The sequence below is a fragment of the Schistocerca serialis genome, chromosome 8, assembly GCF_023864345.2.
Source record: "Schistocerca serialis cubense isolate TAMUIC-IGC-003099 chromosome 8, iqSchSeri2.2, whole genome shotgun sequence".
NCBI classification, from domain to species: Eukaryota; Metazoa; Arthropoda; class Insecta; order Orthoptera; family Acrididae; genus Schistocerca; species Schistocerca serialis.
The window spans coordinates 449,458,337-449,485,379 of record NC_064645.1 but is presented as its reverse complement, the minus strand read 5'-3'; the positions used below and the strand labels follow the sequence as shown (position 1 = coordinate 449,485,379).

The 27,043-nt window shown below is 42.1% G+C and overlaps 1 protein-coding gene across 1 annotated transcript; it reads left to right on the top strand.

The window, feature by feature from the left end:
• Positions 1-2,142: 2,142 nt before the first annotated feature.
• Positions 2,143-5,039, top strand: LOC126416251 (ornithine decarboxylase 1-like). Its single transcript, XM_050083875.1, has 8 exons — positions 2,143-2,232; positions 2,373-2,469; positions 2,679-2,755; positions 2,890-3,062; positions 3,170-3,467; positions 4,081-4,332; positions 4,445-4,653; positions 4,775-5,039. Exons 1-8 carry the CDS (start codon positions 2,143-2,145, stop codon positions 5,007-5,009), a joined length of 1,431 nt encoding a protein of 476 aa, XP_049939832.1. The 3' UTR covers positions 5,010-5,039.
• The last annotated feature ends 22,004 nt before the right edge of the window (positions 5,040-27,043 follow it).

Genomic DNA, 27,043 nt, shown 5'->3' with positions numbered 1-27,043 from the left:
GTTCTATGAATCTAGCTCCTACTACCATTCCAGGTTCAAAGTCTGTTAATTTCCATTGTGCGGCTATAATCACGTCGGAAACCTCTTCACATGAATTACCTACATCACGTAGATGTAGAGACCTGAGTACAAATGACAGCTCCACCAATGCACTAGCCCTTTATACCTTGTGTACGTGATACCACCACCATCTGTATACAAGCATTCCACTACACGATACCATGGCTCTGAGCACTATGGGACTCAACTGCTGAGGTCATTAGTCCCCTAGAACTTAGAACTAGTTAAACCTAACTAACCTAAGGACATCACAAACATCCATGCCCGAGGCAGGATTCGAACCTGCGACCGTAGCGGTCTTGCGGTTCCAGACTGCAGCGCCTTTAACCGCACGGCTACTTCGGCCGGCCACACGATACCATGACTTATGTCGCCTCAGCGTAGTGTTGTAAATGAAGATTCTACAAAATGGGTTTTAGTAGAAATCCTAAAACGAAAACAATGCCCCAATAATATTTTGACACTAGGGCATCCTGGATTCGCTTGTCAGCGTAACTTGAACGTCAGCTGAATCGCCAAGGTAATGCCCGCACTCAGGCAATGGAAAGCCAGGAACGTGTCTGCGTACGAGTATCATCTCAGAACTAAGACAACAAGTCATAATTCATCGATTTCCGGAACCGTTACACGGCTAACCCGTCCTCCGAATCGACATCACTGTGCGCCCAGGCGTTATGCAACGACAGCGACATCATATGATTTTTATCACCATTCTCACGGCTACTTAACAGTCTTGATGGAAGAGATAGGAACTCCGTCCATTAATGATCACGTAGACCGACGGTGACACGGAGTAAAAATAACGACAGTATCATACTGAAGTGTGGCTACCTGTGGAGAGGGGGGAAAAACGTCTGACACGAGTCCATTCTTCGACGAGTAACGCCACTTTCCAGATAAGATTTGTTCCCCACGGCCCATTAGCACGCTCTCCAGTGTATATAAGGCCACATTTGGTCTGGCGAAATCACCAGTGTCCACTTACGGACATCAGAAGGCAGACGCTCTTGGAAGCGAATTTACTTTCGCCCAGCTATACGACATCTTGCGCCGAGACTGCACAGATAACTCTGTGAAGGGTGCAGAGTGGTTTGCCGACCATACTTTTACAACTAGTGACCAGAACACCGGAATCTCACACCAGTTGGCTGGTGTATGGAAATTACAGTTAACGGCCTTAGTGAATGTGTTCAAGAGCTTTGAGTGTGCAACCTGGGCTGCACATAAATGAGGTAAGTCACGTTTAATTTACAGCTCCCGTACACTCCTCCATACAAGCTTACATCTTAATTAACAATGTTCCACTGTAACACGGCACCCTTTGTCAAGAAGTACCGCATATTGCGCTGGTGTCACTGAAGGAGGTTTGTTAGATCACCGTACACCCATTTAATATCAATAAAAACCCATTCAAAGCTCTCTATTTTTGTTGCTTTGGGCCAATACCTTAACATTTGAAATTTTTCTGTTTCGAGTTTCCTTTAGTAGTGATATTAACAGATGTATGGTAACGTTACTATGGAACTGGTAGTGTGTTGTGATGCAGAAAACACACTGGTTTAATGGCGATGATTGTTTCACAGGGTGCTGTAACCTGTGCTCAACTGCGTCAGGGCCCAGCTGCAGGTTTCTTCTTATACAAATCCAGCTGCAGACTGTACCTAAACGGTGAACCGCCTTGGGTACCACTCCTCTGACAGGCCAAAAGGAATCTCTCTTCTAATTTATTCTGCCTTCAAGTACAAATTGACTGAATCTAACTGAGGGTTGCTTCGTAAGTATTTTACTTCACTGCTGAATACTGTTACAGTATACCTTTTACTTAGTGTGTTGTAACAATGCTGAACACACTCCTTTAGAAATTACATGAATTTCTGGCCGATGGAATACAAATACTTTTTTATTTTGGTTAAATCAATGAAACTTGCTTCTTCCACATTAATTATTTCAATACATGGTAGACTATTGATTTTCTCTCTCTTTACAGTTCGCTTAATCCAACCAGCTTTTCTTAAAATCAAATACTGATTGATCATACCTTCTCCCAAGTATCATCTACCACTAATTCAAACAACATCCATCATGCAGCTAGGAAAACTTGATGAACGTATTCATGTCATGGATGCCAGTTCAAACGTCTGGAGCGTCATAAAGGACATTGCAGAGTCAGGAGTAAGTACAGATGCCCTTTAACTGTCATAAATAGTTTGTGATTCAGTGAACTTTGATACTTCGATTTCAATAGACATGTCACTGTCTTGGTAACTCCTTACGTGAATCCCTTCTCACACATGGAATAACTTTTGTTTTAGGTTCAAGAGGAAGCATTCTACGTCTGTGACATTGGTGACATAATAAGCAAACACAAGGAATGGAAAATTAAAATGCCAAGAGTCCAGCCATACTATGGTATGTTTCCACTTTTCAGCAACATAGCAGTAGGACTTTGTATTCTCTAAGTTACGACTGAAATCAATTCTGTGAAGAATCTAATTTTCAAAATATGAGAGATATCACATACATCAACTACAGCTGTCCTATGAAAAAGTTTTCTCCTGTTATTAGCCAGTATAAAATAATTATGATAACACAGTTACTTACTCCCATTATTTTTGCAGCGGTGAAATGCAACGACAGCCTCACTGTGATTGAAGTACTGGCTGCACTTGGAACTTGTTTTGATTGTGCTTCAAAGGTGAGTGTACAATTCTATCACTCCTGTTAAAAAACAGGAACTTATTTTGCATTATTAAGTGTGTAGAGGATACAATACAATATATGACAAACATACTAAACACTTTTTAGTAAATTCGTATTACTTTGTTACAGGCTGAAATTGACAGAGTTCTTTCTGTTGGTGTCGACCCAAGCCATATTATTTTTGCAAATCCTGCAAAACCTGCATCGCACATCCGCCATGCAGCAGCTGTAGGTGTTGATCTGATGACTTTTGACAGTGACTGTGAGCTCCACAAAATCAAGACCCTATTTCCTACTGCCAAGTGAGTAAATGGAAATCAGAATCTACTTTCCATATTTATGGATACGTAGATTTATCCCTTTCATAACATATTCGGTAACAACATTTTCCTTGTCAACTATGTTTTAGGCTGGTGCTACGTATCCGGTATGATGCTGCCGTGGCTCAGTGCCAGCTTGGGAACAAGTTTGGATGTGATCCAGACTCAGATGCACCACGCCTTATGAAACTGGCTCAGTCATTGGACCTAGACATTGTGGGCATCAGTTTCCACGTCGGCTCTGGCTGTGACGATCCACCAGTATTCTACAAAGCCATTTCTGCCGCTCGAAGACTTTTTGATCTGGGGTCAGCTCTAGGGTTCTCCATGAGTTTGCTTGATCTTGGTGGTGGCTATCCTGGCAACAAAGGTGCCCATTTAGATAAGGTAATGTTAGGAATTCTTAGCTCTCTTCTTACGACGCAACGCAAACTAGCATTTCTGACTGTTTTGTAATGGGTGACCCGTCTAAGCAGCTGAATTATCTTTCATCTCTTTTCTTCCCTAAGAATTTTTGAATTTATAACAATAGGCACTCAAAATACTACCTTAAAGCACCTATATAAAACACGTTATCTTTAAGATCATTTCTTCTCCTTATTTTTAGTTTCTTTGCATTCGTAGCTCTTTACAATCAATTACCACACCTTTAGACTAATTTGTTTTCACACTTTTGGTATACATTTCTGGATAGTTGGAATGCTTATTCCATTTTCAAGCCACTTATCACTTTAAGAGATATGTTTGGCAAAGTCTGTCATTCTGTTACAGATATACGATTTTTGATAATGGGTTTTCATGGAGAAGTTAGGCACTAGTGTCAGTACTTTGATAATTCCAATCAAATTAATGCAATTTTAGTACATTGTGGGCATTTTATATTGCTTCCTGCCCACTTGCTGCATAATTCATTACGCAGTTTTCTGCCAAATAAGCTGGTGTTTGTTTATTGAGAAGGAATACTGTGCGGTGTATTTCAAGGTTGTTTCTATAATTCCAGATTGCAGAGGTGGTGAACAGTGCCCTCGGCGAGTTCTTTCCTGAACCAGATGTTCACGTAATTGCGGAACCAGGACGGTATTATGTTGCCTCAGCATACACCCTTGCTACAAATGTTCATTCCAAGAGAGAACTTATCAACCCAAAGGATGGATCCATCACATCAGTCATGTACTATGTAAATGATGGCGTGTACGGCAGTTTTAATTGCATTCTCTATGATCACATGAAAGTGACACCAGTGCCTCTCAAAGTAAGTCAGACAACGTTCGTGTATTTTTTCTCATATGCCATATAACACCGACATAATTAAGAAATGAAAGGAAAAGTGATCATTGCTCTAACACACGATTTTTCTTTTATAGGCACCTGGACTTGAAATGCGTCAGTGTTCTGTCTGGGGACCAACTTGTGATGGCCTGGATCAAATAGTTGAATCTACTTTGCTGCCGGAGATGGATATAGGAGACTGGTTGATTTTTGAGAATATGGGTGCTTACACACTGCCTGTGGCGTCTCCATTCAATGGCTTCCCTGTTCCCAAAGTGCATACTGTGATTGACGTCCAAGGCTGGTAAGTAAGGTTTTTCTTTTCCAGAATCTGACGGTCGTTGCAAAGATTCAAAATATCTAAATACGTTGCAAGATTCATTTGTTATTGTAACCTTACTTATTGTTTCTGTAAATCCATACAGGCTGCTGCTCAAAGACCGACTACCCATGATGGAGAATCATTTTGTCATTGGAAACACACCAGCAAATCTACACATGGGTCTATCCATAGATGGTCAAGGCAACATTGATGAGTGGGATGAAGTTCACATGCCTGTTTCATCTTCTGATGATGAGATTATGGATGATCACATGTCACAGCCAACTGTGGGCTCAAGCATCGTATATCCATTCCTTCAGATGGGACAAGTCAATTAGGATCGGATGGAGGCGTCTCTGCACCTCAGTTACAAGAGATCATAACGTACTAGGTTATTTTACTCCTCGTTTGCAGAAAACGGAAAAAATTAGCTGTTTTCTTCTGTGGCTTTCTGTTTCTTTTGTGTGAAAATCTCACAGCATGTAAGATGATGTATCAAATGACAGTTTTGTGTACTGCAGCTCAATGCCTGAAATTTGTTTAAGGGACTAAAACATGAATCTCAGAATAACTTAAAGTATAAAGGTTTCTCCAAAGTCTTTTCAGGTACTCAGCTGTCTGCCGAGCTATCATTACAAAAGCCCAAGCAGAATAGAATGTATGTATACACTCAATACATGAATAGCATCTGCATTGTTGGAACCAGAGGAAACAAATAAAAATCTGTCACTGCCGTGTATGATGTGATTTTTGCCAAATGATAATTTGTTGTTGTAAAATGTGTAACAGTTTCAGTTTACTGAAACTCATCACATGATAACTTGGGTGCAGAGAGACGAAACAATTCCATAAAAGAATGTTCCTTTAATGACAGTTTCCTTCGAGACAGTTTTTCTGTTTAGCTTGTAATTAGAGGAAATACCACCTTAAGTAGCAGTTTCTAATATTGAGAACCTTGTCCTAGAAAGATGTTCAGTCTTTGTAAACTGTTATACTGTTGTCATATTCATAATGTTCTTCACGACCGAATACTGTAGCAAATATATTTGTCTCTAGTGCTATTTGAAGACGTAAGTTGAGGTATGGACACAGATGAGTTTATTTGGAAAGCGTCTTTGTGGTTGAATAAGTGAAGAGGCAGCATCTTCGCTTGAATTTGTGAATTTTTTGTTTATTGTCTTTTATAATAAATCGAATTATTTAAACAAATATTTGTTATATTTTTCATTTACGCCATTATAGCCTAATGTCTACCATACAGAAGTACAACAAAGTAATTATCACAACGAGCGGCATTCTACAATTCTGCTGAGAAAATTTTCTATAAAATACCCCCGAGAATAGTGGTAGCAGGTTGCTAAGGGAGTGCTGCTGCATTAATGTTAAAATATTAGGGAGGCGTACTTACTAGGAGTTCAAAAGAAGAATTCAGTTGGAAAAGAGGCATTTGGATTGATTTTAGTAACAACACAATGAAATCAAACAATTAATTAAGGGACGGGAAGTGCACAAATGTGGAAAAATGACTAACTCCAGAAGCAATTATAATTGTATTGCATTTAGCTGGAAAAATGCAGCAGATACAGATGAGTATGGGAAAGGCAAGTCCCACATTGTGAGTGGTACTATCCTTGGCCTCACAACCAGAGATGATATCAAACAACACCGACACTTACATACCGAATATAATAATAGTTAATCTGTAAATCATAGTCACCATCGGATCATTCGCATGCCACCTGATTTCTCCATGTAAGATAACTTCATAAATCAAATTAGATGCATCTTACAGAACAGTCGAATCCTTTGTCACACAATCGAGACTTCACACTGCATTTAATATTACTAATATGCGTATCACAGATTAGATTAAGATACCTGCGAAAACTCAAGGTATGATGTCTGAACTGTAACTGAAACAACTGAATTGCATTGGCACAAAACAGTCTTCCAGCTAAATGCAATACGTTTGAGATGGCTATACTTCCTTGTTATAGAATTAGATGTCAGTTTGTAATGTTAAGTGGATATACATATTCTAAAGTTAAATTTTCATTGTGAAAGTTCTCAAAGATAATATCGTCAATATCTAATTTAATTTGCTTCTTTTCTTGTTTTTACATTTTGTTAATCATAGGCAATTTGGATTATGATTTTTCAAACGCTAATACGCTGTAACTATTGTAGTTAGTACAGAAATATGTATTTTTGTTTATTCTGAATTCTAACTGTTAATACCGCAAAGGCTTTCACAGATCATTAGCAACTACTGTTTCCTGCATTGCAACTCCAAAATGCCGCACAACAATCCAAAATGCTACACAACAGTTCTTATTGCTATACAATATTTACATCCTAAACATAACTTGGTACTTGTAACAATACGGTATAACATAACACTCCCTTTTAAGCTCTCTTAAATCAACCCTCCTCTCTGACAAACACTCTACTTCTCCACCTTGTTTCAAAGTTGGAGAGTAATTTGGAGCGTATTTGCATAAATTCATCAAGAGGCTTGTGGCTTTATCCAATTCGGTGAGGAGAATGAAGTTGCGGGGTTGTCACATAACTGTCACAAGATTTTATAGGATGCAGCTGCAATGGGCCGATTGTATAAGGTTAAGACGGAAAAAGACCTCAGATCAAGCTTAACCTGGAAATCTGCGTTGTGTAAACCTTAATCCTAGATTATATCACCGTCAAGTCGCATCATATTTGAGTGGCGAAAATTCGCAGTTCAGAGTCAGGTTAAGCTGCAATCGTCAGTTTATGGTGTAGTGGCATTACGAAACATCGCTTTTGTTTTTAGCAAGTACAAATTGAAATAATAAAGGAAGTTGTGGTCAACACAAGAAATTGGTAAGTAAATAAGTTATGTGACAACACCTTTCCCACACCACCCATGGTCGAAACACTATTTTTTGATGTGGAAGGTTAAGTTAAGGATATTACTGGCTTCTGCGTGTAAGTAATGATTAATATTACAAACGTTTGTGGGAGACAACTCGTAATTTATGTGATTAGTTCAGGGACATTTTATTGACACTTAGCCAACAGAGTGTGTAAGATAAATTCGAAATATTTGCAGTGAACAGTTAAGTATGGGACTTATGATAGCAGCCAATAACGATTCAGCATCTCTTATACACAGCCAATAAATTTTTTTTTTGGGTTTTGGGTTTGTTTGCAGTAAACGAAAAAATAAAAAAAACGCCATGAAGAAGGTCACTTGCCAGTGACCGAAACGTCAGTAGAATTACATACTGACAATGCGGTCACAAACGCAGAAAAATTTTATTGACTGTGACAATGGACACGGAAACCTACGTTTATATATTTTATGCATGTTCTCTATTGGTTCGAGTAGCAGTAACTATGCAGTTCGTATTAAATTTTTAACTAACCAACTAATTTCCTTCTACTGTCATGACAATCCAACGTACGTTGATCAATAGAACACAAAATAGTTTTTAGCAATATAACGCTACACAAGTAACAATCCTTCAAATACTTCAGTCGCTCAGAGATTGTTTCGTGGACTGCAGTGTAAAAAATCTCATGTTTGGACACGTCAATTCTCGGAAATTCTTTTTTTCCATTTTTACAACTTTCTGTATTGAATTGGTCATAAAAATATTGTAACAATACCACACTCCATGTTGTTCGAGCGTTCTGTAGCCCTCCCGGGCAAAACTCTTCAACAAACCCACGTGATGTGAATTACATTGCTTCCTTTCGTTTACTTTACAGATGTCTGAGTATGAAGATGTGTCTGCTTAGGACGACGATGAGATCCAACAAGCTCCCCGCATGTTCCATGAAAGGGAATTAGTTGATAAACAATTTAAGCTGAGGTTTCGCTTGGACAAAAATACTGTGCAGCAGTTTTAACTAAGGTTGAGAGAGGATCTGAGCCCGCATCTCGTGGTCGTGCGGTAGCGTTCTCGCTTCCCACGCCCGGGTTCCCGGGTTCGATTCCCGGCGGAGTCAGGGATTTTCTGTGCCTCGTGATGGCTGGGTGTTGTGTGATGTCCTTAGGTTAGTTAGGTTTAAGTAGTTCTAAGTTCTAGGGGACTGATGACCTAAGATGTTAAGTCTCATAGTGCTCAGAGCCATTTGAACCATTTGAGAGGATCTGCTGAAACCAGCCACTGACTTCAATGTGCATGCTGCTTTTAAGGTTACTGTTTTATGTTCCAGGAAGCTTTTTCAGATGGTGGTTAGCAACTTGTTCGAAACAAACGTAGGAACAGCTTACAGAGCTGACGTGAGGAAAATCCAACAATATTTTTATGAGATAACACGTTTTCCTCTTGTTTTAGGCGCTATTGACTGTACCCACACCATCATCAAATCTCCTGGTGGCGAAAGTGCAGAGATATTTAGGAATCGTCACGGGTGGTCATCATTAAACGTCCAAGCAATCTCAGGCGCTAACTACGATGTTGCAGTATTGTGGTTAGCCTACCGGGATATGCCCACGACAGCAACATTTTCGGAAATTCACGCGTACATGCTGAGTTGAAAGTAGGAGAAATTCCAGAAGGGGTATTTCTAGGAGACAGTGACTATCAGGGTTACAGGTATTTGTTGAGGCCGGTACCCCGCGAAGAATCGCGGCTGAGCGAACCCGTAATGGGCCCACAAGAAAAGCAGATCTTCAGTTGGGAGAATGTTCTGAGTGGCAAACGACGATTTCTCTGTTTAAATGAAAGTAAATCGCGCAGCAGTTATTATAGTTGCAACATTTGTCTTGCACAATACACACTGACGGAATAAATTCGCAACATAAAGTAGGAGTTGTGCGACGTGAACGAAAGTTGGTAAGCGTATTTCTACATTTGAAAGATGATATCTATCAAATTTCGTGCCATCGCACAAGACTGGCGTTATTAGCGCCACAGTGAGGATGCAAATCACGTTGCGGTATTGTTTTCAAACTGATTAAAATGTGCTTAAGTTTTTATCTGTTGTTCTAATATGTGAACAGGAACTGAACTGCTCATTTACAACCTACTTGGTAAAAGCATTACAGCCTCTCATAAACGAATGAAATATTAAACTGGGTTCAGTGATGCAATATTTTTTGGAGCACGACTCTTTCGTCTGTTTGTTACCTTTACTTAAAAATAAGCATAAATGTTAATACATCCACACACAGCGTTACAGTATGAGAACACGTATTGCAAATTGTTAACACACAATAGGAGTTCGAGCAGTGGTAATATCTATTGTTGTTCCCTCAATTGTCTCGCGAAATTGTCAAATTAATACACAGCCATAGCTTACTGTTGTGGGCAGCTACTGTAAGTAGTTGCGTATCGCTTAAACATGTGCTGTGTGAGCCAAAGTTCGAACAAGCTCGATAATGCATTGAACGCAGCGGCGTATCGGGAAATCTCGAGCCCGTTCGAAAGCGTGTACCGTTTTCTCAGATCTAAAAAGAATCCATGAGTGCGTGTTGCGTATCTACCTATAATTAGAGGTTATTTTTAGTTCAAATTACGTTTTTGTGTGCTGTCACAGTTTATTATCTTAGTACAATATTGTTCTTACCAGCCCAGTGTAAATACAATCCCCTTTGTTTTCATTTTCATTGCCATCAACGAGAACAATATTTTCATTTGAAGTTACTGTCTTCTCATTTACTGACGTGAAAGAACTACAGCCTTCAGCGTTACTTGAATCTCTGTCAGAACGACACAAACAATATTATACTCGTAAACTACATTTTACGCAGCAAATTCGCTTCAAAATATTTACACGAACGTATTAAAATGTTGACAGACCACTGTATGATGAAAATCAGCATCATCATCGAAGGGATTACAGACAGGAAAAAATTGTGGTCTCGGGGCTGCGATGAGTTCTGTCCACGTTCTGTACCTGCAGGCCTCACGAAATTACCTCCTCCTGTATATGCTTTTCAACCTTGAAAAAATTTCACTCTGTGTTTGCTCCAGTTTACACACCACATGGAATTCCATAAAGATGAAGTGTGCCGCAATAATTGTAAAGTGAGTCTTACGATTATACCTCGTCATGCACGAATGATTTCTTGGTCATTTTCTTAATACACTGAAGCGCCAAGGAAACTGGCATAGGCATGCGTATTCGAATACAGAATACGGCACTGCGGTCGGCAACGCCTATATAAGACACAAGTGTCTGGCGCATTTGTTAGATCGAGTACTGCTGCTACAATGGCAGGTTGTCAAGATTTAAGTGAATTTGAATATTGTGTTATAGTAGGCACACGACTGACGGGACACAGCATCTCCAAGGTAGCAATGAAGTGGGGATTTTCCCCGTACGATCATTTCACGAGTGTACTGTGAATATCAAGATCCAGTACAACATCAAATCTCCGACATCGCAACGGCCGGAAGAAGATCCTGCAAGGACGGGACCGTCAACTCCGACATCGGACTGTTGACGACTGGAAACATGTTGCCTGGTCGAACGAGTCTCGTTTCAAATCGTATCGAGTGGATAGACGTGTATGGGTATCGAGAACAACCTCATGAATCCATGGACCCTGTATGTCACCGGGGGCTGTTCAAGCTGGTGACGGCTTTGTAATGGTGAGGAGCGGTATAGGACCTCTGACACGTCTGCACACGACTCTGACAGGTGACACGTACAGTAAGCATCCTGTCTGATCACCTGCATCCATTCGTGTCCATCGTGCATTCCGACGGAATTGGGCAATTCCAGAAGGACAATATGACACTCCACACGTCCAGAAGTGCTACAGAGTGGCTCCAGGAACACTCTTCTGAGTTTAAACACTTCCGCTGGCTATCAAACTCCCCAGACTTCGTAACCATTGAGCATATCTGGGATGCCTTGCAACATGCTGTTCAGAAGAGATCTCCACCCCGTCGTACTCTTTCTGATTTGTGGACAGCCTTTCAGGTTTCATGGTGTCAGTTCCCTCCAGCACTACTTCAGACATTAGTCGGGTCCATGCCACGTCGTGTTGCGACATTTCTGCCTACTCGCAAGGGCCTACGCGACATTAGGGGGGTGTACCTGTTTCTTCGGCTCTTCAGCGTATTTTCATAAAATTTTTCAGACACCTTCAGTCACAATCTGTTTCGATGTTCTGCGAATTAAAGTCAACCGCAGTTTCTTCCCACGCCTGTACCTTGTCGGCTGTAGGCGCTTAATTCGTTTCTTTCTTTTTTTGCAATCCACGGTGTCTTCGGTTCGTCAAAAAAAGATTTCTAGTAGTAAATCTTTTTCGTATTAGGAGAAATTTAACTATCACTCCATTTTCTGTTTACTTCTTTCCGTCCTTGTAAAATGACACCTTCGATAATAAATATTGTATATCTAGAATGCGAGATTATTACCTGCGCAATGCGCAGTGCAATAATCGTATCGGCAGCCGATTTTAGCCGTGCTGCCAAGGGAAAAAAGACTTGCTGAAAGAGGAGAATCTTTCAAAAAATATGATGTACTAACTACTTCTGCAGCAACAAAGTCCATGGAATTGCGTTCTAAATAAAAAGTAATTATATTAAATAGAATTTTTTATTTCATTTCTACACCTCATCTCAGAGCGTCCCGACGAGATCCCTGCTAGATGTGGCAGCCCTATCTTTACACCGTCCTATAATTCCGACAACATCGCAACTACTTTTGTGATGCAGCCACCTTGTCTTTGAAATACATTCAACTGACAGCGCAAACACCCTACATATGGCTGTCAGCGGATTCTGAAATGTGAAATAAACGAAATTTAGGCGCTTTTTCTTCTGAGAGGAAGAATGACTTACGAGCATCATGTAATTACAGTATTTTTTACAGTGCAACAAACGTAGTGTGGTGTACGTACTGTAAGACCTTCGGTACACACACCATCAGATTATTTGACATGTCGCTCTAACGAAGTAGGCGAGTGTCAGCAATACGTCTCGTGGTCTTATCGTGGCGTGTCTATCTTCTGCCGTTAGGTCAGACGATAGAAATGCCACTTGCACGCTTAGAGTAGCAGATTGACGGTGACCAACTTTAAACAGAGCTTGATTAATTTTCACACACATTTATTAAAATAATAAAAAGCATAGACATTACTTAACTTGATTCTGGATGGTATTTACAATTGACAATCTGAAGGTCGTTTGGTCTTGGCACGTTAATCTTATTCTCACATATCTCTGATACTTGACAAAGTGTCTATACATTTCTCTTCATGGCTATGTACAGGAATATGATAATCTTATTAGGCTCAGACTGACTACAGACTAATGCAGACTAACTAATCGGAGGTCTGTACGCTCGTTATAATACGTCGAGCGTTCAGGTATCACTGCGCGAGTGTGATCCGCGAGGAGGAAAGGATCTACGTTAGCAGCAATCTCATTGGCTTCGTTACATATTAATACGCGGATCGGCGGAAGCAGAATTTGGTTCGTCTCTAAGGCAGCGCCATCTCGTAGTGCGGAGACGGACGAGCGCTGCGCCTGCGCTGTTGTGCTTAGCGGGGCGCGCTCTAGTGGGAAAGTTGTGTACGCGCTGACTATGCGGAACTATGTACGCAACACACAGATAACCATCCTGTTTTTGGATGTGACAGTAATACATAATGCTCTGTCAACAAACTCACAATATTCTTTTAGACACTCCGTTCATATTGTGTATAAGGAGAAGTAGCTAACTGAAAAGTTTAATTAACAATGTTTCCACATCAACGCTCATAACGTCAGCGGCTGCCTTTGCAGCATTATACAGGGTGGTCCATTGGTCGTGACCGGGCTAAATATCTGACGAAATAAGCGTCAAACGAAAAAACTACAAAGAACGAAATTTGTCTAGCTTGAAGGGGGAAACCAGATGGCGCTGTGGTTGGCCTGCTGGATGGCGCTGCCATAGGTCAAACGGATAATAACTGCGTTTTTTTAAATAGGAGCCCCCATTTTTTATTATATATTCGTGTAGTACGTAAAGAAATACGAATGTTTTAGTTGGACCACTTTTTTCCCTTTGCGATAAATGGCGCTGTAACAGTCACAAAGATATGGCTCGCAATTTTAGACGAACAGTTGGTAACAAGTAGGTTTTTAAATTAAAATGCGGAACGTAGGTACGTTTGAACATTTTTTTCGGTTGTTCCAATGTGATATATGTACCTTTGTGAACTTATCATTTCTGAGAACGCATGCTGTTACAGCGTGATTACCTGTAAATACCACATTAATGCAATAAAAGCTCAAAATGATGTCCGTCAACCACAGTGCACTTGGCAATACGTGGAACGACATTCCTCTCAACAGCGAGTAGTTCGCCTTTCGTAATGTTCGCGCATGCATTGACAATGCGCTGACGTATGTTGTCGGGTGTCGTCGGTGGATCACGACAGCAAATATCCTTCAACTTTCCCCACAGAAAGAAATCCGGGGACGTCAGATGCGGTGAACGTGCGGGCCATGGTATGTATGGTGCTTCGACGACCAATACACCTGTCATGAAATATGCTATTCAATACCGCTTCAACCGCACGCGAGCTATGTTTCGGACATACATCATGTTGGAAGTACATTGCAAATCTGTAGTGAAACGCCTTGTAGTAACATCGGTAGAACATTACGTAGGAAATCAGGATACTTTGCACCATTTAGATTGCCTTCCATAAAATGGGGACCAGTTATCCTTCCTCCCATAATGCTGCACCATACATTAACCCGCCAAGGTCGCTGATGTTCCACATGTCACAGCCATCGTGGATTTTCCATTGCCCAATAGTGCGTATTATGCCGGTTTACGTTACCGCTGTTGGTGATTGACGCTTCGGCGCTAAACAGAACGCGTGCAAAAATTCTGTCATCGTCCCGTAATTTCTCTTGTGCCCTGTGGCAGAACTGCACACGACGTTCAAAGTCGTCGCCATGCAATTCTTGGTGGATAGAAATATGGCACGGGTGCAATCGATGATGATGTAGCATTCTCAACACCGACGTTTTTGAGATTCCCGATTCTCGCGCAATTTGTCTGCGACAGCAGCTAAAACACCTACTTGGGCATCATCATTTGTTGCAGGTCGTGGTTGACGTGTCACATGTGTCTGAACACTTCCTGTTTGCTTAAATAACGTAACTATCCGGCGAACGGTCCGAACACTTGGATGCTGTCATCCAGGATACCGAGCAGCATACATAGCACACGCCCGTTGGGCATTTTGATCACAATAGCCATACATCTACACGATATGAACCGTTTCCGCAATTGGTAAACGGTCCATTTTAACACGGGTAATGTATCACGAAGCAAATAGCGTCCTCACTGGCGGAATGTTTTTATTTTTTTAATTATTTTTTTGTGATATGTTACAATACAGCATCACCGGTCTATTGCGGACTAACTGTGTTGGTGAGGCAGTAAATTTATCCACAGGGCAGTGACTGCGTCACTGCAATTCACTTTGGAGGTGTGGCGGTGGGACTTGTAGTCCCGTACCACACTCTCACGGCGAGAGTACTACATCATTCAGGCAGAAAAATTTAGCCTAACGTGGGCAGGTAGGGTGGGAAAGTATTGGACGCAGAATGTTACGTGATACGACGTACTTATACGTTTGTGACTACTACAGCGCCATCTGTCACAATGCGAAAAAAGTGGTCCAACTAAAACATTCATATTTCCTTACGTACTACACGAATACGTAATAAAAAATGGGGGTTCCTACTTAGAAAAACGCAGTTGATATCCGTTTGACCTATGGCAGCGCCATCTAGCGGGCCAACCATAGCGCCATCTGGTTTACCCCGTCAAGTTAGACAAGTTTCGTTCTTTGTAGTTTTTTCGTTTGACGCTTATTTCGTGAGATATTTGGCCCAGTCACTATCAATGGACCACCATGCATAATATGTGTGCGTGCGTCCAACTCCTACAAGATTTTCGTTCATTTCACTTTTCAGCTACACAAGCACGTTGTTTGCAACACCTCGTTGTACTCCTTCAACACTGGTGTTAACATTATCGACGCAAAGCGCTATCCACTTAACTTTATCAGTTATGTTTTCCTCTAAGGCAGTGACGCAAAACGTGCTGATTAAAGAAGCAGTGTCATTTGGGAGGGGAGCTAATTTAAGTAAATATCACTCCAATGCCATTTTTCGGACAAGTCCGAAAGAACGGACACCACGTGGAATCTGCAGCGGCGATTATTTAACTTGAACGGGGAGGGCGAGGAAGGAAAGGAAAAAGGCTCTTGTGTCAGCTGCATCGGCATCTTGTGGGGAAACAGCGACAACGAGTGAAAATGTAGCCAAATCAGGATTCGACCCCGGAATCTCCTGCTGATTAGACAGCTGCAATAACTACTGCGGCACCCGGTTACAGTGTTTATCGTAATTGCGCGGCACTGATCTCGGCCGACCCCCTACCTACCAAACGCCACCTATCCGCAGACGCCGTCCATATCCTCCATGCTCACCACAATGAGATTCCCGCAGGAGGTCAGGCGATGTGCATTCATGTAACTGATTCATCTCCATGGGCAGTGAATCCACCACTTTCAGTGCGGATGCAGAATTACGTCCGACTTCCTGCGGGAATCTCAATATAACTGGCATGTAGGACATGAACGGGGACTGTTGACAGGTAACACTAGCTGGGAATGTGGGTCGCCCAGAGGAGGCGTACCGAGATAGTCCGCGCTCCGCGTGGCCGTGCGGTTCGAGGCGCCATGTCACGGACTGGGCGTCTCCTCACGCCGGAGTTTCCGAGACCTCCCCCGGGCATGGGCGTGAGTGTTGTTCTTAATTTGTTTAATTTAGCGTAGTAGTGTGTAAGTCTAGGGACCGATGACCTCAGCAGTTTGATCCCTTAGGAACTCACACACATTTGAACATCTGATAGTCCGCGCAGTTGCGATAAACACTGTGTGGGTGTGTGTTATGCAATGGGCAACGCAACTGCCTAGTAAGCAGAAGATCCTGGGTTAGAATCCCGAGCCGGCACACATTTTCAATCGCCGCCGCTGATTCCGCATAAAATCCCAATAGAGGCTGTAACCTCCCAACATTCAAAAAATAATTATATCATTCACCTTTAGCGTAACCTCGCAACACATAAATAGATCCCGTAACCTACCAACAATAAAATGTGACTAATCTCTCAATAAAATTGTGGCTCACTTATAATCTTTCAATAATTGACTGTGAATTCAAACTGGTAAATTTTGGACGTCAGCAGTGCTGCATCATGGCCCTGAAAGATCATACGGAATAAATTGAAAATAACGTGTATATACCTGCTCCTATAAGAAATTTTTGACACAGCCCAGTGCAATGCTGGCCGATCGATTTGTCATGTATAAAAGAAACAAGTGATTTTCTTTTCAATAGTCGGAATGACCATAGATTGGAGAAATTAGGAAATTCTTTAAATTGAGATGAATGATTGTCAAAAGTTAATTTTTATAAGAAAGATTATTATTAAGAGATTTTTTAAAAACATTTACATGGGACTTGATATAACAATAGTACATATGCGCGAGGCTGCTTTTACCTTATACAACATCGCTCAGGCCCCGCCATCGCTCCCCACGACCGGCCCAGCCAACTCGATACACACGACTGCTCGCTACTGCTACTACAACTGCTACACAGTTCCTACTGCTGACAACACTGCTCTCTGGTCTGAGATTCTCTTATAGCTTACATATCGCAGGCAGAACGTGAGCAATCCATCGAAATTTCATCTGCTCGACTGCGCTAGCAAAAAATTCCCTAGACATGGACCTCTTACGAGTGACAACAGTAGCCCCTTTCCTTCTCCTCCTCCACCTTCGATTTACATAATACCTTGAATGAAAAATCACATTCGTTTGACAGTGTCGGGGGACTAACACTAATTTTACAATTTCTCTTTGTTTGGTTCTCCCAACGTCACAGTTTTTTGCTGCTTCGGAATCATTTAAAAGTTTGGAGCTTAGCCGGGAAGTGCAGCCCTTTGCTTTCAAAGACATATGATGTTTAACGGTATGATACAACACTGCTAATTCCGTTACTTTTACTAATTTGTCCTCTTTAAATGAATTTGGAACAAAATAACTGAAATTTTTTTGAAGTGTTTGCAGCTTAAACGTTTGATTTTTAGCTTTACGCTAAACAACTTTAATATTTACTCTTCCCCATGTGCAATGGAAGTATAATATTCTACTTGCGCAGGCCGGTGTGGCCGAGCGGTTCTAGGGTCTTCAGTCTGGAACCGCACGACCACTACGGTCGCAGGTTCGAATCCTGCCTCGGGCATGGATGTGTGTGATGTCCTTAGGTTAATTAGGTTTTAGTAGTTCTAAGTTCTAGGGGACTGATGACCTCAGCTGGTAAGTCCCATAGTGTTCAGAATCATTTGAACCAATATTCTACTTCATATTCACTTGTCTCTCGTTTTACGAGGAACCAGTCTTCTAAAAAATATTTATTGAAATAAACGTTTGAGTTCACTTGAAACAATCGAACACTTCAAAACAAATTAACCGCAACATGACATAAACAGAGAAACAGAGAACCAAATTGCTGCAAAGCTAAAACTGAACTGAGATAAGTCACAAAAACGGAAACTCAGCAGCGTGCAATAATAGTGGTTAAGAGACTGAATCAGCTGTGAAAGTGAAAACTTCAGTTTTTTAGCTTAGCAGCTCGAGTTGAAATATAGATCCAAGCAATAATTTGGAGAAAATGTAGACAGTATGAAAATATTTCTCCGAAGACTAAAACCCGGACGAATTGACGTCCCGAAAGTATTTTTCGGAACACCAATTTATTTAATCTGAAACAGGCACTGTAACGGGAAACCGGAACTTCTGGCAACCCTATGTTTCACAGTGGTTTGCATAGAATGTATGTATAGATAGGTCCAGACTCATCAAATAGTTTTAAAGGCAGTGAGTAGTCTCAGAATGTTGTGCGACAAAGTACTGTTCTGTAAGATGTATCTCATTTAATTCATTAACTTGTTCCCTTGTAGAAATCAAGTGGTATATGAGCGACCAGATAATGGTTATGATTCGCAAGTGCGCGAGAGGCATAAGTTTTTGGTACTGTCTTAGTGGATATCGTCTCTCGTTGAAAGACAAAGAATCATACTGTTCTAACTAGGAACACAAGGCAACGCAAGACCGTAAAACAGATACCGCTGCAATTTATTGGGCCAGAGGGTAACCGGAACAATAATGCAATGGACGTAGTAGCTTACACATCTGGAACACACTTAACTGAGGGACCGGAGACCCATGCAAGCCCCTATAAAGTTGCCATCCACGTCAGGGGTCAGTGGTCACTCGTATAGAGCCGCCCGTACGTGGCGGACATGGTGGGGGCAGTAGGCGACCGGGGAAGCAAACCTGTAAGTTTGCAAGGTTCCCCCCAACCCACCCCCACCCCCCCACCAACTCATCGGCCCTTCGAGCAGCCGCCCTGGCGTGGTCCTCGCGCTGTGGGATAGAGCTCCTATATAACAGGCTGAATCGTCCGCCATATTCACGCAACTTTTTACAGTATTTCTTCTGAAATATTTGATATTGCATATATTAAGTGAACCGAAGCGTCCGACCCCGCCCGTCGGCTTTGACCCGTGACGTAAGGCTGTTGTGGTATGTGACGTCACGACGGCGCGGAATTTAGTTTGTGAGTGTGGCGTGTTTGTAGGTGTCGTTTTGATGCGATCGGTGGTGGTCTGTGGTGGTGTGTTAGGTGATTTTTTTGGTTTAGTTTGCGAGTGTGGCGTCGTGTGTGAATTTTGGTAAATTGCTTTTTTTATGTCTTTGGGAGGTATGGATGTGACTGACAGGGTCAACAGTTTTCGGTTGTCTCTAATAAAATTTCTTCAACTATTCGGATTTTTGGATGAAGTAGTGAAGTGTTCAGTATGTCGTGAAGAAATGAGGCTTACTTGAAGTTCCGGCGTCTCGGACCAGGGACGGCTGTATGTGGAGATGTCGTAAGGATAACAGGTCAAGGGAAGTGTTAGATCCCAATGTGTGGCTGTTGGTATTGGTATCGGGAGGTGTTTTTGAGCTGTATAGGTCAAGGGAAGTGTTCGATCGCAATTTATGTGATCGGGAGCTGCTGTTGAGCTATATAGGTCAAGGGAAGTGTTCGATCCCAATTTATGGGTTCGGGAGCTGCTGTTGAGCTATATAGGTCAAGGGAAGTGTTCGATCCCAATTTATGGAATCGGGAGCTGCTGTTGATCTATATAGGTCAAGGGAAGTGTCCAATTCCAGATGATATTGTGTTTAGTGGTATTTGGGGAGTTTTGTGATGTCGATTTTTTTCGTCGTTTTGCATGGTTTTGTATGGGGGTGGGTGTCTAAATTTGTTTATATTTAGTTTGTCCCCATCCAAAAACCCCCTATTTCCTGCGCTTGTCCTGTTAGTGTCATTAGGCTTTTTGTGGAACATGTGTGTGTGTGTGTTTTTCGATGCATTTTCGTCCTCATAATGTGTACGTAACGACTTTATATGCGCCATATTGGAATCGTGGTTTATGGTCGTTTCGGCCATATTTGTGACGTCATGGGTCAAAGCAGACGGGCGGGATCGGACGCTTCCGTATTTCCCGGTAATATGGGTCATTGAGATATTTAGAACGCCATTTTCATACAGCACAAAAATTCAAATGTAATATTACACAGCTATAGGAAAGTAGGCTCGCAACTTGAGTGATAGTTAAATATGAGATGTAACGAGTTAAGATCTCGGTACCAGTCTCTTCCAATATGACAGTTACGCAGTAACAGCCTGTGGCTATTTATTACATTTGCCTTTATACAACCACTTGTATTTTTTATTGGGTGTTGTGTTGTCCTTATCATCGTCATTTCATCCCCATCGACACGCAAGCCGTTGAAGTGGCGTCAACTCGAAAGACTTGCACCAGGCGAACGGTCTACCCGACGGGAGGCCCTAGCCACACAGCATTTCCATTTCTATTGTACAGTGAAACGAAATTTTATTAATAGTTTCATCAATCATGTAACCAGTATTCATTTTATGTACTTCATGATATGTTTGTTGCTTGTTGAGTTGTGGTAAAATTTCATTCTTTGAAGGTTACGTTGCTTGTGAAAGCTCTCTCACTATGACCAGTCCGGTATAAAAATAGCCGAATTACCACTTGTTCCACCGGGTCTGTATTAGAAATGGGATATGTATGTTTATGATAAGACGTATAAATACATCAAAAATATTCCTCTCCACTTTTCCAGCTGCGAAAATATCGCAGAAATCGAAAAATTTTGAGACGAACTTCTTCAGTACAGTTTTTGACTGGCACGAAACGCAGTTGTGTACAACTTGTTTCATGTTTGTAACTACTTTCATTAAATATATTTACAATAGGCAACTGAGCGTCGGGTCGCTCCTGATTTCTCCGGCAGTCTATGACCCATCGTTCTCTTCATTCCCGGTCACTTGGTTCAAATGGCTCTGAGCACTATGCGACTTAACTTCTGAGGTCATCAGTCACCTAGAACTTAGAACTAATTAAACCTAACTAACCTAACGGCATCACACGCATCCATACCCGCGGCAGGATTTGAACCTGCGACCGTAGCGGCCGCTCGGCTCCAGACTGTAGCGCCTAGAACCGCACGGCCACTCCGGCCGACCGGTCACTTGGAAATCAAACATGCGAAAACCATTTGTGCAGTAGTTAGTACAGTTTACAGCTCACCAGCCACCCATATTTACGACGAATTCTTCAATACTGTAATTAGAAATCTCCACTCGCATCATGACTCATATGTAAACAGTTAGGAAAATTCTACACTTTGGGGAAAACATAGCTGACAGTTCAGCTCAGCTTATACGAGTGTTACTGTGGGATGAGACGTCAAATCTACGTGACACTCGATACGACATTCGCCATATTGAGTTAGTCGGGTTTTGCGTTTTTTGTTTTGTAACAAGCAGTATTCCGTTCCAAGGGGACAGCACATTAAATATTTATCACAAACACCACACTCTCGTAATCAAATGAAAATTAACGATGCATTAGCAGTAAAAGCCTTCAGGACATCCTAAGATCAGTAATAATGCTGCTTGTGTCATGGGCTTACCGTAGGTGAGTGGATAAGGACGTCGAGTTAACGGTGCCTAAGAAAGTACGTTCGTGTCCAGCTTCACACGGAGATTAAAGCCAAAAATGAAAAAAAAGTTATCGATTAGTATCCAACGTCTACCGTTCCGGAAAGAAACTTACATGACATCTTACTGAGACCTACTTCGTGCACAGAATCCGACATATCAAAGAAAGCAGCGATTTTACACTACTGGCCATCAAAATTGTTACACCACGAAGATGACGTGCTATAGACGCGAAATTTAACAGACAGGAAGAAGATGCTGTGATACGAAAATGATTAGCTTTTCAGAGCATTCACACAAGGTTGGTGCCGGTGGAGACACCTACAACATGCTGACATGAGGAAAGTTTCCAACCAATTTCGCATACACAAACAGCAGTTGACCTGTGTTGCCTGGTGAAACGTTGTTGTGATGCCTTGTGTAAGGAGAAATACATACCATCACGTTTCCGACTTTGATAAAGGTCGAATTGTAGCCTATCGCGATTGCAGTTTAACGTATCGCGACATTGCTGCTCGCGTTTGTCGAGATCCAATGACTGTCAGCAGAATATGGAATCGGTGGGTTCAGGAGGGTAATACGGAACGCCGTGCTGGATCCCAACGGGCTCGTATCACTAGCAGTCAAGATGACAGGCATCTTATCCGCATGGTTGTAATGGGTCGTGTAGCCACGTCTCGATCCCTGAGTTAACAGATGGGGACGTTTGCAAGACAACAACCATCTGCACGGACAGTTCGGCGACGTTTGCAGCAGCGTGGGCTATCAGCTCGGAGACCATGGCTGCGGTTACCCTTGACGCTGCATCACAGACAGGAGCGCCTGCGATGGTGTACTCAGTGTCGAACCTGGGTGCACGAATGGCAAAACGTCAATTTTTCGGATGAATCCAGGTTCTGTTTACAGCATCATGATGGTCGCACGCGTGTTTGGCGACATCGTGGTGAACGCACATTAGAAGCGTGTATTCGTCATCGCCATACTGGCGTATCACCCGGCGTGGTGGTATGGGGTGCCATTGGTTACACGTCTCGGTCACCTCTTGTTCGCATTGATGGCACTTTGAACAGTGGACGATACATTTCAAGTGTGTTACGACCCGTGGCTCTACCCTCCAAGCCGGCCGAAGTGGCCGTGCGGTTAAAGGCGCTGCAGTCTGGAACCGCAAGACCGCTACGGTCGCAGGTTCGAATCCTGCCTCGGGCATGGATGTTTGTGATGTCCTTAGGTTAGTTAGGTTTAACTAGTTCTAAGTTCTAGGGGACTAATGACCTCAGCAGTTGAGTCCCATAATGCTCAGAACCATTTGAACCATTTCTACCCTGCATTCGATCCCTGCGAAACCCTACATTTCAGCAGGATAATGAACGACAGCATGTTACAGGTCCTGTACGGGCCTTTCTGGATACAGAAAATGTTCGACTGCTGCCCTGACCAGCACATTCTCCAGATCTCTCACCAATTGAAAACGTCTGGTCAATGGAGGCCGAGCAACTGGCTCGTCACAATACGCCAGTCACTACTCTTGATGAACTGTGGTATCGTGTTGAAGCTGCATGGGCAGCTGTACCTGTACACGCCATCCAAGCTCTGTTTGACTCAATGCCCAGGCGTATCAAGGCCGTTATTACGGCCAGAGGTGGTTGTTCTGGGTACTGATTTCTCAGGATCTATGCACCCAAATTGAGTGAAAATGTAATCACATGTCACTTTTAGTATAATACATTTGTCCAATGAATACCCGTTTATCATTTGCATTTCTTCTTGGTGTAGCAATTTTAATGGCCAATAGTGTATTAATAGACCTTCAGTTGATTTCGATATAGTCATAAATATCTGAAGAAAGTCGTGATTAAAATAGGTCTGAGGACTATGTTCACGGATGCAGTTCAGAATATTTTGGGCAATGCTGTGTCACAACTCATTATTCATGGCAGAAACTTAAAAATTCCCACCAACAGATCAGCTAAACAAAGCTGTCTGTTATCTATGGGGTTATGTGCAATAGCTTTAAATCCTCCTGTGATGTTACCAACTGCGTATCAGAAGTGGAATATACAGCGGAATTGGTTTACTGCCAAAGATCAACACCAAATGTTAGGCATCATTATGACTAATAACCCACAAAGAATGCCCTCAGTCGGCACACGACACTGCATAAAATTAGAACTGTAAAAATGTATCCAGGTAAAAATTTGGCTACGACAGAAAGAGTCAAGCTAAGCAGCACACAAATTGTAAGCGTGTGGTACTCAGCTTAAGTCTTCCCGATGCCCAAAAAAATAGGTATGGCTTACAGCATGCGATATACTGGTTTATATGGAGGGGTGAAATCTTTAAGGTTTCTCTGCCGACCTGCACCTTCAGCTTAAATGAGGGTGGACTGGGACTAACGGACTCGCACGCAAAATGCGCGTCACTACTCGTCATCGGACCCAAGTGTGTAATAGAAAACGGACCATACCCTTCAACTGCTGTACTGTTTCACAAAGAACGCCCGACATCAGAGATAGCTCTGGTTACTATTGCCAATATCCCACACTCGTTGAACTTTATGCGAATTCATTATATCAATGAAAACTATGTACCAACAGACGGTTTTTAAAAAAAGAAAAGTTAGTAACATGGCCATAGCTCTGACAGGAATACCAATTCCTAATAAATGGGAGCTTCAGAATTGGAAAATAGTGTGGGAAAATTTAGCGCTGAAAATAGTACCAGAAGGCGCCAGATCGACAAGGTACAAAGTCATAAACCGGACAATGGATACCAACTCCAAGCTTCATTCCATTCAGTTAAAACCATCAGCAGCACGTGGAAATTGTAATTCGGGGGACACAATCCAAGATCCTTTTGAGTGCTCAAAATTTGTCGCGGTGTGGCACACAGCAAGGGACATGATTGATTGATCAATAGAACAGACGTAAGCAATACAAACGTTTCTAACGCCATGATACTCGAATGGAAAGCGTTTTCCAAAGCAAAGCGACACGCTACAGCGTAGATCATAGTGCTCACAATTAGTATAGTTTTTGGACTTAAATTAACGAACGACTTACAATATATGGCATACTTATGAGATGAACACGAGAAAGTAAGTAGTCGTCCTAAATACAGGATTAAGTACGCGAATTTTCGCAAGGTTCCAATATGTAAAGCTTCTGATAATACTTCGACATAAAACCTTACGCAAAAAAAGAAACGTACTGAGAGTTCAACAAAATTGTCATCTAAGAAATAACTCAACTGTCGTTTCAGTACTGAAGGCTGAAAATATGAATGTGTTGTAACGTACATAATTATTTTTAAAATTAGTTTGTTTTCTGTTATGTAGTGTTACTATGTGAACCTGTTAAATACTAAATAAGTATCTTAAAAAAGTCGCTGCGCTAATATTCTGTTTCATCTTCACCTCTTGTGACAGATTCTGGGATCAACAGCGCATGGTATTCGTCCTCCTGCGATGCCAACATGCCATATTTGATGGTTTCCGTATTTACATTTGCGTGTTACGAAAATACGCAACTTTAGTGATATACTCCATTAAAGATCTCTCCACAACTCGTCAGTTTTTAGTATGGTTTGTTGCACTGAAATGTCGATAAATGTACGTAGGCGTGAAGTGTGTGGACGTAGTGCGCTGAACACTGAAAAAAAAAATAATTTCGAGATTAGCACAATACATACGCAGGTTGACAAATTTTGCTGGCTTATTACAACTGAGGAGAAAACTTAAAAGCACAACACTAATTACTGACGACCAACGTAACCTGAAGAAAGACTATTATTAACACTCTAGTAGTTATTAGCGTTCAGAAACATTTACAGTAGTGACTGTTTGAATGTCAGTAGCTGCTGTAAAAGAGTTAGTTTCTTATGTCTGCAATGACATAGTTATGTACAGCAGATCAAGGATTTTCTTAGAGTAACTTATATATCAGGAAGGTAATGCCAATACAATACGATTAATGAAATGTAAAATAGTCGTACGACCTGTCACATAGATTACTTGACAAAACCTGCTATATAGTTTGTTAAAGGCCAATATCGTCGTCCTAGGAAACCACTTTTATTTATAACCAAAATTCTCTAACATAACAGTCATACATCGAAGCGCCGAGAAACTGGTATAGGTAAGCGTATTCAAATATAGAGATGTGTAAACAGGCAGAATACGGCGCTGCTATCGGCAATGCCTTTATAAGACACAAGTGTCTGGCGCAGTTGTTAGATCGGTTACTGCTGCTACAATGACAGATTATCAAGATTTAAGTGAGTTTGAACGTGGTGTTATAGTCGCCGCAAGAGCGATGGGACACAGCATCACCGAGGTAGCGATCAAGTGGGGATTTTCGAGAACTACCATTTCACGAGTGTACCCTGGATATCAGGCATCCGGTAAAACATCAAATCTCCGACATCGCTACGGCCGGAAAAAGATCCTGCAACAACAGAACCAACAACGACTGAAGAGAATCGTTCAGCTTGACAGAATTGCAACCGTTTCGCAAATTGCTGCAGATTTCAGTGCTGGACCATCAACAAGTGTCAGCGTGCGAACCATTCAACGAAACATCATCGATATGGGCTTCCAGAGCCGAAGGCCCACTCGTGTACCCTTGAGGACTGAACGACACAAGGATTTACGCATCGCGTAGGCCCGTCAACACCGACATTGCACTGTTGATAACTGAAAACATGTTGCCTGGTAAAATTGTATCGAGCAGACGGACGTGTACGGGAATGGAGACAACGTCATGAATCCATGGACCCTGCATGTCACCAGGGGACTGTTCAAGTTGGTAGGAACTCTGTAATGGTGTGGGGAGTGTGCAGTTGAAGTGATATGGAACTCCTGATACATCTAGATACGATTCTGACAGGTGACACGTACGTAAGCATCCTGTCTGATCACCTGCATCCATTCATGTCCATTGTGCATTCCGACAGACCTGAGTAATTCCAGCAGGACAATGCGACACGTCCAGAATTGCTACAGAGTGGCTTCAGGAAAACTCTTCTGATTTTAAACACTTCCGCTGGCCACCAAACTCCCCAGACATGAACATTATTGAGCATTTCTGGGCTGCCTTGCAATATGCTGTTCAGAAGAAATGTCCACCCTGTCGTACTCTAGCCGATTCGTGGACACCCCTTCAGGTTTCATGGTGTCAGTTCCCTCCAGCACTACTTCAGATACCAGTCGAGTCCATGGCACGTCGTGTTGCGGTACTTCTGTGTGCTCGCGAGTTCCCTACATGATATTAGTC

Coding starts and splice junctions, on each gene's coding strand:
- LOC126416251 (XM_050083875.1), top strand. CDS start 2,143: ATGCAGCTAGGAAAACTTGATGAACGTATTCATGTCATGGATGCCAGT. Junction 2,233..2,372: donor AGGACATTGCAGAGTCAGGA/GTAAGTACAGAT, acceptor CTTTTGTTTTAG/GTTCAAGAGGAAGCATTCTA. Junction 3,063..3,169: donor ACCCTATTTCCTACTGCCAA/GTGAGTAAATGG, acceptor ACTATGTTTTAG/GCTGGTGCTACGTATCCGGT.